The sequence below is a fragment of the Vidua chalybeata genome, chromosome 7 (genome assembly GCF_026979565.1).
Source record: "Vidua chalybeata isolate OUT-0048 chromosome 7, bVidCha1 merged haplotype, whole genome shotgun sequence".
NCBI lineage: Eukaryota > Metazoa > Chordata > Aves > Passeriformes > Viduidae > Vidua > Vidua chalybeata.
Window position 1 is genome coordinate 1,545,897 of NC_071536.1, and position 13,427 is coordinate 1,559,323.

Here is a 13,427-nt window from a genome sequence, read left to right on the forward strand (position 1 = left end):
GTGTCCCTGCCCATGGCAGGGGCTTGGACCTAGGTGAGCTTTAAGGTCCCTTCCAACCCCAACCAAGCTGGGATTCTCTGGTCTTTAAGGTCACATCTGGAAAATTACCTTTGCCAGGTGGATGAGCATGGGAAGAAGAGCTAGCAAAGAAAAATCATACATAAAAAAACCAAAAAAAACCACAAACAAACAAAAAAAAAACCACACCAAAAAAAAAAAAAAAACAAAAAACAAAAAAAAAAAAAAAACAGGAAAAAAAAAAAAAACAAACCAGTGTCTTTACTTGAATCTGAAAAGTTAAAGCCAGTACCAATTATCACCTGAGATTTTTCCCAAGATCCTGAGGCACCATTATCTCTATCCTTCTAAAGTTGCTGTTTTGACAATGATTCCTCTGCAATGAGCACATCACTGGCTACCCTGAGATCCCAACAAAAGGCTGCTGAATCCCTGCAGAATGACTCTTCTGGGAGTTTGTGGCATGAAGAGGCACTAGAAGTTAAGGGAGCCCAGGCTGCTGGATGCAACACTGTGATTAGAAGCACAAGATCTCCCAACTCCTCAAAAAAAAAAAAAAAAACCCTTTTCCTCCCTTTTCCACAATGCAAACAAAAGGGACCTATTACGTGGATCTACAGGGGTTTTCTCTGGTCTTAGCATGGCATACGGAGTAAAATGCAGGCAGGAACTTGTGGTTTTATGTGCTGTGATGGGAAAAATAGTAAAGTAAGGACACTTTCCCCACACAGAAATGCCACAGAGACCCCAGGTGCGTGTGTGACACAGATCAGCAACAGAGGTTACACATTTGCCAGCAGCTACAGGATATATTGTATTTGCTCCAGCAACACCCCACACACGTTTAGCAGCCTCTCCCCAGGGAGATAAGACACACTGAATCACTGCACCCTGAATCTGAAGGGGAAAAAAAAACAGGAGCAGGGAATTATGTGCACTCCATGAGGGGCAAAGGGGCAGGATTGGCACCTGGCTCTGTCAGGGCACTCATTTACCAAGTCAAACTGTCCCCAAAAGCAGCCAGCCGCCCTTTAACTGTGTTCATGGAGTAAAAATTGTTTAATGGGGTCTGGGATTGGAAGGCTATGGATCAGATCCAGGCGGGATTTGCCAAGGATTCTCCGTACAGCTATGCGGCACAGAGACAAGAGGCTCCGGGTGCGGCCTGCAAGGAAAGAACACAGGGAACAATTACTGGGGAAAGAGAGAGGGACAACAGCAACACGCAGGCAGGGCAGGAGAGCCGAGCGTGCACAAATCCTGCCTCCTGAGGAGGTCACACCTCCTGGGTTTGGAGCAGATTTCCAACTGCACAGGCTGGAAGGGCCAGCTGGAGGCTGGATGGGCTGGGGACCACGGAGGCCATCACTGCCAAGCCCACAGCAGGACCTGAGGGAGCGGCTGGAGCTGGGCCAGCGGGGGTTTAGGTTGGATTTTAGGAAAAGGTTCTTCCCCCAGAGGGTGCTGGGCACTGCCCGGGCTCCCCAGGGAATTGTCACAGCCTGAAGGTTGCCAGAGCTCCAGGAGGGTTTGGGCAATGCTCTCAGGGATGCAAAGGGTGGGATTGTCGGGGTGTCCGTGCAGGGCCAGGGCTTGAACTGGATGATCCCTGTGGATCCCTTCCAACTCCACGATTCTATTTGGATAATTTTAAAATTATGTAGATCGTATCTTTTCCCCACCCATCCCCTGCAAAACAACAGCACTGACAGCCAACTCAGGCCTTATCCCAGCTTTCTTTTGAGGGCTTCCTCTGAGTCCATGGAGAGCTCTTCCAGCACAGGGAGAAGAGGATGGTGGTGCCCATGCTGATTCAGGAACTGGACCTCCATGGCATCACTCCATTATCCCATATGCTCCACCTGAGGAGTCCCATTTGCCTCCTCAACCCAGGCCTAATGGAACTCCAGCTTATGTGAGCTTCTCTCCTCAGAATCCCAGGCAGGTTTGAAAACCAGGCCCATGCAAAGCTGGGTAACCTGGGGATGTGAATTGTATCTCACAGCCTGCATCCCTTTGAAATTTCTCTGGAGTTCAAGAGGGAAACTTTACTTCCATCCCTGGTGCAAAGCTGTGGCCTTCACCAGGTGGGCTTCTGAGGTGCTGCGCTTTTCCCCACCTTTTTTCACCTCCATCTGAGCTTGCTCCTGCCCCTTCTTACCCCTTCTTACCACCGTTTGTGGCTTTCCTTCCCAACCAGTCTGTCCAGATTAAACTCCCTCCTGGATCCAGAGCCCAGGGTCACACAGGAAGCTGGGACACACCTGTGTGGCTCTGGAGAGCTGGATGCCACTGGTGATCCACAGCTCCAAAGCCCAGCTCGGATGGGACCCCTACGCCTTGCCTACATGAGTAGGCAATGGAAAAAAGCTGGGAGAGACGAAAAAGGTGGAGTAACAGACAGAGGTGGTGCTGCTGAAGGACTCAAGAGGGGGAAACACCATGTGAAGGTACAAAATGCAACAGGGGAAAGGCAGGGAGCGGAAAAGTCATTAATGCTTTGTCAGCTTGTTAGACCCCGTTATTTAATTGCTGAAGATCCTTGAAGTGAGGACACCAACACCCACCCCACCACCTCAGCAGCACCTTCACTTCCAAGCAACCCCTCCAAAGCGCTCTCCTGCACCTGCAGCGCCGCTCCAGGGACCCAAACCCACTCACCCCTCGCTTCTTTGAACACCTCCAGCGCCTCGGCGTTCACCTTGACCCTCCCCGTGGCCTCAACTCCCAAGGCCTCCACCTTGACGAGGTTGAGATCTGCTCCAAAGTCAACGAGGAGGCGGACGAAGGCCGGCTCGCAGCCGTGCCGCAGGACGGCGTCCAGCACGCACACGGGCGAGCCCCGCGAGAAGCCCTGCACGTTGATGGGCCCGCAGCAGTTAAAATCCGGGTTGGCTCCCGCCTGGAGCAGCAGGCGGAAGCAGGGCAGGTTGTGGTAGGCAGCGCTGATGTACAGGGGACACACCACCAGCGTGGTCAGCGGCCGCAGCGCCTGCCCCGGCCCGCGGGAAGCCAGCTGGTGGTTCACATCCACGTCCGCGCCGTACCTGCTCCAGGGAGAGGGAGGGAAGGTTGGGAATGGCGAGGGATCAGGCTGAAGGACGCGTGCAGAACGAGAACCCTCGGAGCCCGCCCATCCCTAACCCTCAGATGGGCCTGGCATTGCTTCTGAGTGGGGACGACAGAGTGTGATCTCCCAGAAGCAAAGATGTGTCCCTGCCCACAACTGCCCGGGATTTGGAGAGAGGAGGAACAGCAACATCCTTGCCCTCCTGATGGATTGGGTTTGCATGACCAGGTTTTGGTGGTGGGAGGGTACAGGGGTGGCTTCTTTCAGAAGCTTCCCCCATGTTGGATAAAGGGGAACAGGTAGAGCTTGAGAAGGAGGGAGGGGTGGGGGAAGGTGTTTTTTAAATTGATCCCACTTCTCATTACCCTGCTCTGATTTTATTAGGAATAAATTAAACTGATAACCCCAAGTCGAGTCTGTTTTGCCTGTGATGGTATTTAGTGAGTGATCTCTCCCCTTCCTTATCTCCCCCACTTCTTATCTCTCCCATTCCTTATCTCGACCCAGGAACTTCTAGTTGTATTTTCTCTCCTCTCCTGCCTTGGCACCAGGGATGGCTCAGCCCTTAGCCAGCACCATGTAATGCTGGATGCTAACGAGCTGCCTGGGGAGCAGGGATGTTTCCAGATGACTCCACTGAAGAGGGATGCTGAAATAACTTCCCTACCAGGATAAAACGGGCCAAGAAAGCAACACAGGCACTCGATCCCAAACAGCAGGGAAATGGAAACAGGAATCTGCACTCCACAGTGAAGCATCTGTGACAAACCCCTGCTCCCGAAGGAGCTGGAGAGGCTGGAATCTGCTGGGGATTCCCTCAGTCCGTGGGGACAGTAATTCCATGTACCTCTCATGCAGCTTGAATGGGAAGAAGGAGGAAGACTTCACAATCCCTAAGGAGTAGCTGGTTTTAATTGTAAAGCCCTGTCCGTTCTTCCCAGAGAGGGAGAAAAGGTTCCTTCACCCACCAGTCCCCCTCCCCAGATTGCAAACTGAGCACTCAGAGAACCAGGTTTTTCCTAGATAGCATGATATTCCTTTCAGGAGTTCATAAAACTAAGGAAAATACCTGGGGACAAATCCTACCTCAAAGCAAGCACAATTCTCGCTGAAACCAGCAGGGACTGCTCCCTATCCAGCAAATATTTAACCAAATCCTGCAGTTCTGAGCACGAGAAGAGTCTCATTCCAATTAAGCACACCCAGAACAAGGGCTGAGAGACTCCTCTAAGAGCTGCAAATGGCACAAAGTGTATTTTTTCCCTTAAAATCAGATTACACAAGCATTTGGACAGAGTCATCCGTGCTGCTCTGGGACTTCCACAGGGTTGTTGTAAGGCCGCTGCCTCCTGAGCAGACAGCAGATCGCCCTTCATTTCAGTCCTTTCTTCCCCCATTATTACCTTCAAAATTCTCAGTGGAAGCCCTCAATTCAAAGCAAACTCCCAAATTCTACTTTTAGCAGGGTCAGGCATGCACCTGAGGGATGGGGGTGATCTGGCAGCTCTCCTTTCCCCACTTTTAGCCTGGCAAAAGGATCCTCTCATCCTTGCTACCCTCAGTTCCACGGCAGGTAGCAGTGGATCCCACCACAGCATGTTCCCAAATTATGAGGAATGTCATTTATACCCTGGCGTTAGAGCCCTCAATATTTCCAGCAGCCTCCCAGTAAAATGGATCCCCCACTCCATAGCCACGTGTGGATTGACTGTTCATGGATGGGATTTCACCTCTTGCTTGGTTCAGCACTTGCAGGAATACTCAGGGATCCCAACGGTGCTACCATAGGATTTTCAAACCAGGGGATGTTTACACACCTGCAGCACACCTGACTGGATTCAGGTTCTCTCAAAATAGTCCCTCCTATTTCAGTAAAAGTGTCTTCCTCGTTGCACTCTCCCTGCCAAATCCTGTAGATCCAACATCTTAAAAATCCCTCTAACATAAAGGCTGCATTTTTCACTAAGTAACTCTGTACAGATCTCTGAAATCCCTACTCCAAGATATTTGAAATTTTGGGCAATCTGACAATTTGGTATTAGCTTAGCAGCCTTGGGAGAGACATTGCCTAATAAAAAGAGATTGGACAAACTCCAGTTAATTTTTAATCCTGAAAGTTGTCCAAAATCTTGCTTTTAATATTGCTGGTGAGGTATCCCAAGGAGCAGACACATAAATCAAGGCATCAGCTCTCCCTGTGCTGCTGAAATACCATTTGCTACATTTCACCCTGCCTGGGTGGAGAGAGCAGGGGAGATTTTTGGGAATGCAGTGTGTTGAACCCTGTATCAACAAGCCTGTGCTGATGGGAATGTCCTCTCCTCAGCTTGTTGGGAAAGGACCAAGGAGAGGGGGATTATCTCCCCTTCTTCCTCCAAGCTGTACTTGTATGAAAATTCAAAAAAGAAAATCCCCATGGATTTTGCATCTTTTCCTATTCAAATCCTTTTGTTATTTTCTAGCATTTGAGGTCATCAAAGGGATTCCTTCCATTTTCTTCTTTCACTATTTCTCCCTACAACCTACATTTTCCCATTATGACCCCTTATTATTTGGCATCCATGGCCCACATAGTTGTCCAGCACAATCCCTTGGACAGAAAATCTTCCCATTTTAAAAGAAGTAATAATCAGGGCACGCCACAGAAGGAGCAATTCAAGTTCCCGCAGCCTCCTGCTACACCTTGAGCCCTGCTGGTGCTGCCAAGGGAGTTGCCTGAGAGACAACCCAACACCCAGGGAGGTTTTTTGGGGGAATCCACCTCCCTCCTCACTCCAGTCATGGTGGAAGTCGGGGGGATTGCAAGGTTTGGATCTGACTGGATGGCAGGCTCAGCACTGGAGACTCCTCTCTTGAGCTTGGATTGGAACAGGTGGGAACAGACCCGTTGCCAAGGCCAAGTGATGGGAAACCCAAGGGTGTGCCTTTGCGCACCTCTCCACCCTCTCCTCTGCAGTCCAAGAGGTGTGGAGGCTGCAGCCAGGTGAGGAGGGAAGGCCTCCCAAGGGAGCAGGGAAAGGGAGAGGCAGCCCCGAGCTCTGACCTGATGAGCTCCCGCAGGATGTCGGCGCGCCCCACCCGCGCCGCGTGGTACACCGGGGTGCTGCGGTGGTGCCGGCTGCCGTTGGGGTCAGCGCCGGCCTTCAGCAGGATCTTGGCACACTCCAGGTGCCCGTTGACCACGGCCACGTAGAGGGCTGTCTGCCCCTTGACGTCCACCAGGTCGATCTCGGCCCCCTTGCGCAGCAGGAAGTCGACGCAGGGGCCGTGGCCGGCGGTGGCTGCGATGCGCAGCGGGGTGCAGGGCAGCCACCCGCAGCACCACACCGACTTTTCGTTGATCCGGCTGCAGTGGGGGGACACGCAGTTAGAGAAACCCCATTCCCCTCGAGGAGAGTGCCCCCTGGAAGCTTGGGGAGCGAAACAGGCTCCCCAGGGAATGGGCACGGCCCCTGAGCTGCCGCAGCCCGAGGAGGGTTCGGACAGCGCTGCCAGGGATGCACAGGGTGGGGCTGTTGGGGTGTCCGTGCAGGGCCAGGGCTTGGACTGGATGGTCCTTCCACTCAGGATATGATTCTCTGATTTCTGGCACTTTTAGTAGCCCCCAAAAGCTCCTGACAATCACCAGACAGATGCTGCCTGGACAGGTGAAGCAGAGCAGTGCTTGGATGGTGCGCTTTAGTTGTGCCAGGGGCTCTGGCACAAACTCTGCTTGTGCACAAACTCTGCCTCAAAAATCACCTATAAAAAAACCCAAAACAACCTCTCCCTTCTGTCCCTCTTAAAGGGAGATGTCCCAAACTGGCAGCCCAGAGAAGCTGTGCCTGCCCCATTCCTGGAAATGTTCAAGTCCAGGCTGGACAGGGCTTGGAGGTACCTGGTCCAGTGGAACGTGTCCCTGCCCATTTCAGGGTTAGGGTTAGGATGAGCTTTCAGGTCCATATCTACCTCCAAATTCAAAGACTTCTCTCTTCACTCCATCACCTGTGGAATGGAGCTGTGGGCCCCACCCTCCTCTTCCTGTCAAACTCTGCTTTTTTCCCACAAAAAACCCTCAGCCCTAGGGTTCCAAGAGCCCCAGCTGCCCAGGTAGTAGAGAGAAGGGCTGGCTCATTCTCATTTTTTGCTGAAATAACACCTTTTTTTTTTTTTTTTTTTTTTTTTGAGGCTGGGAAACATTTAGCACTCTAAGCAGATTTCTCCATGATGCAGGAAAATTAATTAACTATCCCCATAGTCACAGGGTCAGCACCGGGCAGATTTTGTAACATGGGGTGTTTCAGGTTTATAGTTGATTATAATCCCTTTTGTATGTTTTCCCCATTATCCGTAGGCTCCCGTCTTCCTGGTATCACATTCCTATCCTGATCTGAAAAGAGTTTATGCACAGCTGCCATAGCCTCATGAGCAGCTGTGAGATCTGCCTCCTGGGGAGCCAGGGGAACGATCTGGGGGAAAGGGGAGCATCCTCCCACCCTGACACCTCTCCCATAGAAACCCCCATCCCTGGAAGTGTCCAAGGCCAGCCTGGATGGGGCTTGGAGCAACCTGGGATAGTGGAAGGTGTCTCTGCCTGTGGCAGAGGGTGGGAGATAAGATGAGCTTTAAGGTCCCTTCCAACCCAAGCCACGCTACGAAGAAAACGGATGAGATGAGGGTCACCAAAAGGAGCAGGCTGTGAGGACAGCAAGAACACCCTAGGAAAAATCTCTCCCCAAAACCAGCGGGTGGGATGAGAGTCCCCAAAAGGCGCAAGCTGTGGGAACAGCAGCAAGAACACCCAGACACCTCTCTCAAGAAAAAGGGCCGAGACGGGAGTCACCAAAAGGCGCAGCCGCGAGGGCGGCGAGCGAAGCATCCTCCCTGACACCTCTCCTAAAAAAAAAAAAAAAAAAAAACAAACCATCCCTGGGAGTTTCCCAGGCCAGGCTGGACGGGGCTTGGAGCACCCTGGGACAGTGGCAGGTGTCCCTGCCGGCGGCAGTGGTGGGACTGGACGCTCTTTAAGGTCCGTGGGACGCGGGTGGGACGCGGGGCAGGCGGCGCGCTGCGGGGGGAGCAGGCAGGCGGCGGGGCCGTGTCCCAGGGCTGCATGCCCACCTCTGGAAGCTCTCGTCCTGCAGCAGGCTGCGCAGCGTGGGCAGGTCCCCCACGAAGGCCGCGTCGTGCAGCCGGGTGTCCTCGCAGCGCTCCAGCGGGTGGTCGCAGAACTGCTCCCGCAGCCACTCCTTCAGGTTGCGACCTGCGCTGGAGAGAGGCACACGGCGGGATGAGAAAGGGCCGCCGAAGGGGAGCGGCCCCGCTGTCGCCCGGCACGGCCACCCCCCCTGCCCACGGTACCTGCCCGGGGCGGGCGGGTCCCCGCCCTCCGCCATCGCGCCCCGCCGGCCCCGCTCGCCCTCCCTCGGTGCCTCGGTGCCTCCCTCGGCCCCTCCTTCCCGGCCTCCCCTCCCGGCCTGATTGGCCCCGGTTCGCTTCCTGCTCCCGTTAAGGTGGATCCTCCCCGCCGGCCCCGCGGCTCGGCCGCTTGTTTTCTTCAGGGAGCTGCGGCTCCCGCCTGCTGCTGCGGGCACCGCTGGAGCCGGGACAGCTGGGCTAGGCATCCCGCGGCTTCCCGCAGCTTTTCCGGGCTCCTGTTCTCCCCGTTTCTGGTCGTTTGACCGATCTTATCTCGGTTTTCCCGCAGCGCGGCTTCCGGGATCTTCACTTGGAAGGGATCCACAAGCATCATCCAGTGCAGCCCTGCCCAGGACAGCCCAACAATCCCACCCTGGGCATCCCTGGGAGCGCTGTCCAAGCGCTCCCGGAGCTCTGGCAGCCTCAGGGCTGTGCCCATTCCCTGGGGAGCCTGGGCACTGCCAGCTCCCTCTGGGGGAAGAACCTTTCCCTTATATCCAAACTAAACCTCTCCTGACACCGCTCCCTCGGATGCTGTCCCTGGCCACGGAGAACAGATTGGAGCTGTCCCTTGGGAGGAAGATATGGACCATGCTGAGATCTCCTCCCTCTCTCTCTTCCTCCTCTTCTCCAGCTGAACAAGCCAAGTGCCCCCAGCTGTTCCTTATCCCATCACCATCTTCATTCTCTCTATTCCCTTCACCATCTTTGTGACATTTCTTTGAACACTTTCTAACAGTTTTATATCCCTATTATTGCTCTACAAGCGTTTAAAACACACCCTCAGCTTCTAAGTGCCCATTTTCGAGTCTCCAGTGGCAACAGGGAATCATGGACCCTCCATCCATCCATCCATCCATCCATCCATCCATCCATCATCCATCCATCCATCCATCCATCCATCCATCCATCCATCATCCATCCTTCCATCCATCCATCCATCATCCATCATCCATCCATCATCCATCCATCATCCATCCATCCATCCATCCATCATCCATCCATCATCCATCCATCCATCATCCATCCATCCATCATCCATCCATCCATCATCCATCCATCATCCATCCATCATCCATCATCCATCATCCATCCATCCATCCATCATCCATCATCCATCCCTCCATCCATCCATCATCCATCCATCATCCATCCATCCATCCATCATCCATCCATCCATCCATCCATCCATCCATCCATCCATCCATCATCCATCCATCCATCCATCCATCCATCCATCCATCCATCCATCCATCCATCCCCTCTCCTGGATATCCCTCCACAGACACCAGGCCCTGGCTGCAAACACAGTTTCCTGTAATTGTTGTAATTTGGGCTCAAGGAACACGCAGGAGAGAGGCACAGTCTGCAAATCAAACCCATTCCCTTTGCCTGCTGGGAGACCAGGAGGGGATGGGATTGATGGGAATTTCAGATCCACTAGCACTGCCACTTTCCCCTGCCTGCAGCCCTTACGCCACTGGATGAGACACGCCAATGAGGCTGGCAATTCTTTTCTTGGTTTCTAACCCGAATTTACAGCTGCATCCAGAGGCTCTGCGTGCCCCACTCCGTGTCCACTCTGGGCAGGGAAGCAGCCATACACATCCCATTCCCTGCTGCATCCCTTACCCTTTCAATGGGAATACATTTAATGAGCTCCTCCAGCTCCAGTGGAGCGATGGGGGCTCATCCAGAGGAAAAACCATGTTGGCCCATGGGCTTTTTTTGTTTGGTTTTTTTGGTTTTTTTTGGTTTTTTTTTAATTTGGAGCTGATTCTGCTTTTCTCCCACAGGGAAAGTGTGGACAGGTAAGAAAGGGGAGCAGAGGATGCAGCACTGTTTATTAGCAATATATCCATGTGGGCAAAGCAGAGCCCTAGAGGGGAATAAAGGGAAGGATAAACAGAACAGACAAAGCTGGAGTCACTCATAGTTTGAGGTTCCTTCAGTTCTTGCTGCAATGAAGGCAGAAAATTCTTACATACCATATCCCAGTCAATTTTCCAGCAGTTTGTCTCCTGAACCAGGCTTTGGTTTTCTCCTTCATTTATTTATTTATTTTCCTTAAGTGCACATGAAGAGCAGCCCATCACAAATTGTCCTGACGAGTTCTTGTACAGTGATGGTGAGAGGGAGTGACTGTGCAGACTCAGCCTCCGGTGCTGAGAATCCATAGGTGTTTAAGAGAAATCCCATGGGGAAATGCACTAAACTCTGCCATTTTATATCACCCGAAGTGGCTGCAGTGGGGAAGTGGGAATTTGCAGACAGTTCCCCATTTGGTGAAGACCTAGGAAACGCTTTTTCCAAGTCTGGAGAAATTGTTTTGTCCAGCATACCCTGACAGCTCCTACCAGATGTGCCACGCTGAGGGCATAGGCTGTTGGCAATCCACACTGAAACTGGAGCCTTCAGGAAGAAGGCTAAGGTTAAAAATAGTCACTTATCCAACACAGCAACACATGCTGGCTCACCCATTAGGCAAGACCTGTTCTCCAGCTCCTAACCCTGAAGCAATGTAAAAAAAAACCCTCAAATTCAATAAATAAATAAATAAATACATAAATAAATCCTACTGCTCCAGAGGATCCCTCAACCACCCCCTCCACCTTCACTAAGATTTCCCACTGCCACTCCTGAGCAGAGACTCCCCATCCTCTCCCAAATGTGCTCCTCATGCTCCAAATAAAACAAGTTCAGCCATCCTGTTGCTGGAAATGGGATCCCTAGAAAGGACCAGAAAGGAATCAGCCCATCCCCTGGCATCTCACCAGGACCTTGCTTCCTTCCTTCCTAGAGTCCTTCCTTCCTGGAGTCCTTCCTTCCTTCCTCCTCACTTGAATGTGGCTGAAGGGAAAAGAGGGGGCAGGGGTGAACTCCTGTTAATCCACTGCTTTTACTCCCTGGAATGAAGCCACTGGTTGCATTCAGTGCCAGACTGAAAAGAAAATGCACCTCCCTCTCATTCCTGGATAAACATGGACATCTTGGGAGCCTTGCCTGGAAAGGACAATGATTTACACCTGGTGCTAAAACCAGTGGTTAGTCTGGCCACCACCACCATCTCCAACGCCCTTTTCCAGGGGCACCACACCTTTTAAATCCACCTAGGTTCCTCCCAGACCATCCAAGCAGCAGGAAAAAAAGCTGTATTATGAAATACTTTGCAATTGTAACTGCTGTGATGCCAGGGTCACAGAGAAGGAAAAGAAAGAAAGGAAGGGGGAAAGAAAAAAATGCCGTGACCAGAAGTGTAATTCACGCTTAGCTCAGTCCATAAAACTTCTCCCTGCCTGGACCCAAGCCATCGGCTTGGATTTGTAGTGAACTCTCAAATGAAGTTGCCCTAGTGATAAATGCATCTGTGGGGAAAGAGGTGGGAGGGGGGAAAAATCCCTCATCCCCCTGTTTTTAGCGCAGCCTGATGTTTTTCTGGGGAATTGGTGCAGTTCCTAAAGTGGACATAAAAGCATGCATTAACAACAGAAAACAGGAATGAGAGATGGGAGGAGAATTGAATTCCAGCATCCAGGATGTCATTAGGACTGGGGCTGGAAGCACAAAGATGACAACAGAAAGGTTGCTTGGAGTCCAGGAAGTTAATTCTGCTGCAAATGGGCCTAAATATCTCTGTCCTGAGGGAAAACGGGCAGCACTGATGCATCAGCCAGCTGAGTTTTAACCTTCCATCAGGTGTCCAGCACTTTGCTCCTTCCATCCTGACCGGGAGAAAGCAGAGGGTGTGGAGTGGAGATTCTACTGCAACACCACAGAAAGGCAGGGACTAGAAAATCCCACCCATCATCATCATCCATCACTGTCATCATCATCATGAGAGAGAGTTGAACAGTCACCCCGCTGCTCCCAGGGAAACTGGGGCAATCTGTCCTGACAGTGAGGGAAAAGGGCTAAAATTGAGTAAAGAACCATCAGGATGAACACAGTTAAAGAAAAATAGCCCTAAAAAGGGGAGTATTCCCTCTGGTTGTGGCCAGAGGGGTGTGGGTCACACCACCTCTGATCGCTGGAATTTTGGTTAGGATTTTCAGCCCTGCCCAGAGGGTGCCCCTTGACAAGGAAACAGGGCAGCGATTGTCCTACACGTCCCTTCAGTTTTTCTCCCAATTAAATTATGGGATTCCCTGTTTCTCTCTTATTCTTTTCCTATCATTTATTCCCATTAAGGGTGTGAAAGGCTCTGGAAATCCTTGTGGACTGTGCTGCAGGAACACCTCAGGAGCATGAAGAACCCAAATCCATCAGCCTGGTGTCTGTGTGTCTCCAGCAGGATCCAGCCACAGCTTCCCAGCTCATGGATCAAGCACAGTTGCAGACACTTTTTCTCCAGGGCCATCATTGTGAACAAGTTTGAGGCAGGGAAGGAAAACACCGATGGAGCTTTTATCACCATTTTCCAGGAGAAACAGTCATCCTTTGATGGCAGATGTGGGAATTTCACAGGAGAAGCAGGCGCCTCCTTTACCTCAGTCCACAAAGGAAACACCTCCTTACAGGCAGGTTAGAAAATACCAGAAAATCTGCTGAGGACAAGTTTCCATCCAAAAAGGCAAAGGGCTGCCCAGGAATGAGTCACTCAGGAACGTTTCAGCCCAACTCCCACCAGGGATTGCAGACAAAAGGGATTTATTTATATTTTTAGCTGTTTTTTTTTTTTTCCTCTTCAAAAAATATTCAGATAGCTCAAGGAAAAGCAAGGGGGTGGGGGGAAGAGCTGGGGAGGAGAAAAGCTCATTTCCAACAAGCACAGGAGTTGGACCTTGATGATCCTTGTGGGTCCCTTCCAAGGCAGTGATTCTGTGATTCCATGTCCCTCCCTCTTCCCCTGAGTGTGGCCATTGTGCACTTCATCACAAACCAGCATTTCTGACACACAGAGATGCCAAACAGTGAATATTTCATAGAAATGATTGAATGGTTT

At 51.8% G+C, this 13,427-nt stretch overlaps 1 protein-coding gene across 2 annotated transcripts; it reads right to left on the reverse strand.

Moving 5' to 3' along the window:
* Positions 1–819: 819 nt before the first annotated feature.
* Positions 820–8,498, reverse strand: ASB1 (ankyrin repeat and SOCS box containing 1). Of its 2 annotated transcripts, none has more exons than XM_053948457.1 (5): positions 8,429–8,498; positions 8,189–8,335; positions 6,132–6,434; positions 2,680–3,065; positions 820–1,183 (listed from the first exon to the last, which is right to left on the reverse strand). In XM_053948457.1, exons 1-5 carry the CDS (start codon positions 8,461–8,463, stop codon positions 1,050–1,052), a joined length of 1,005 nt encoding a protein of 334 aa, XP_053804432.1. In that variant the 5' UTR covers positions 8,464–8,498; the 3' UTR covers positions 820–1,049. The 2 variants fall into 2 exon arrangements, 1 of the variants encoding a protein (XP_053804432.1); XR_008431969.1 differs by having other exon boundaries at positions 1,131–1,183; positions 1,729–3,065.
* Positions 8,499–13,427: the final 4,929 nt, after the last annotated feature.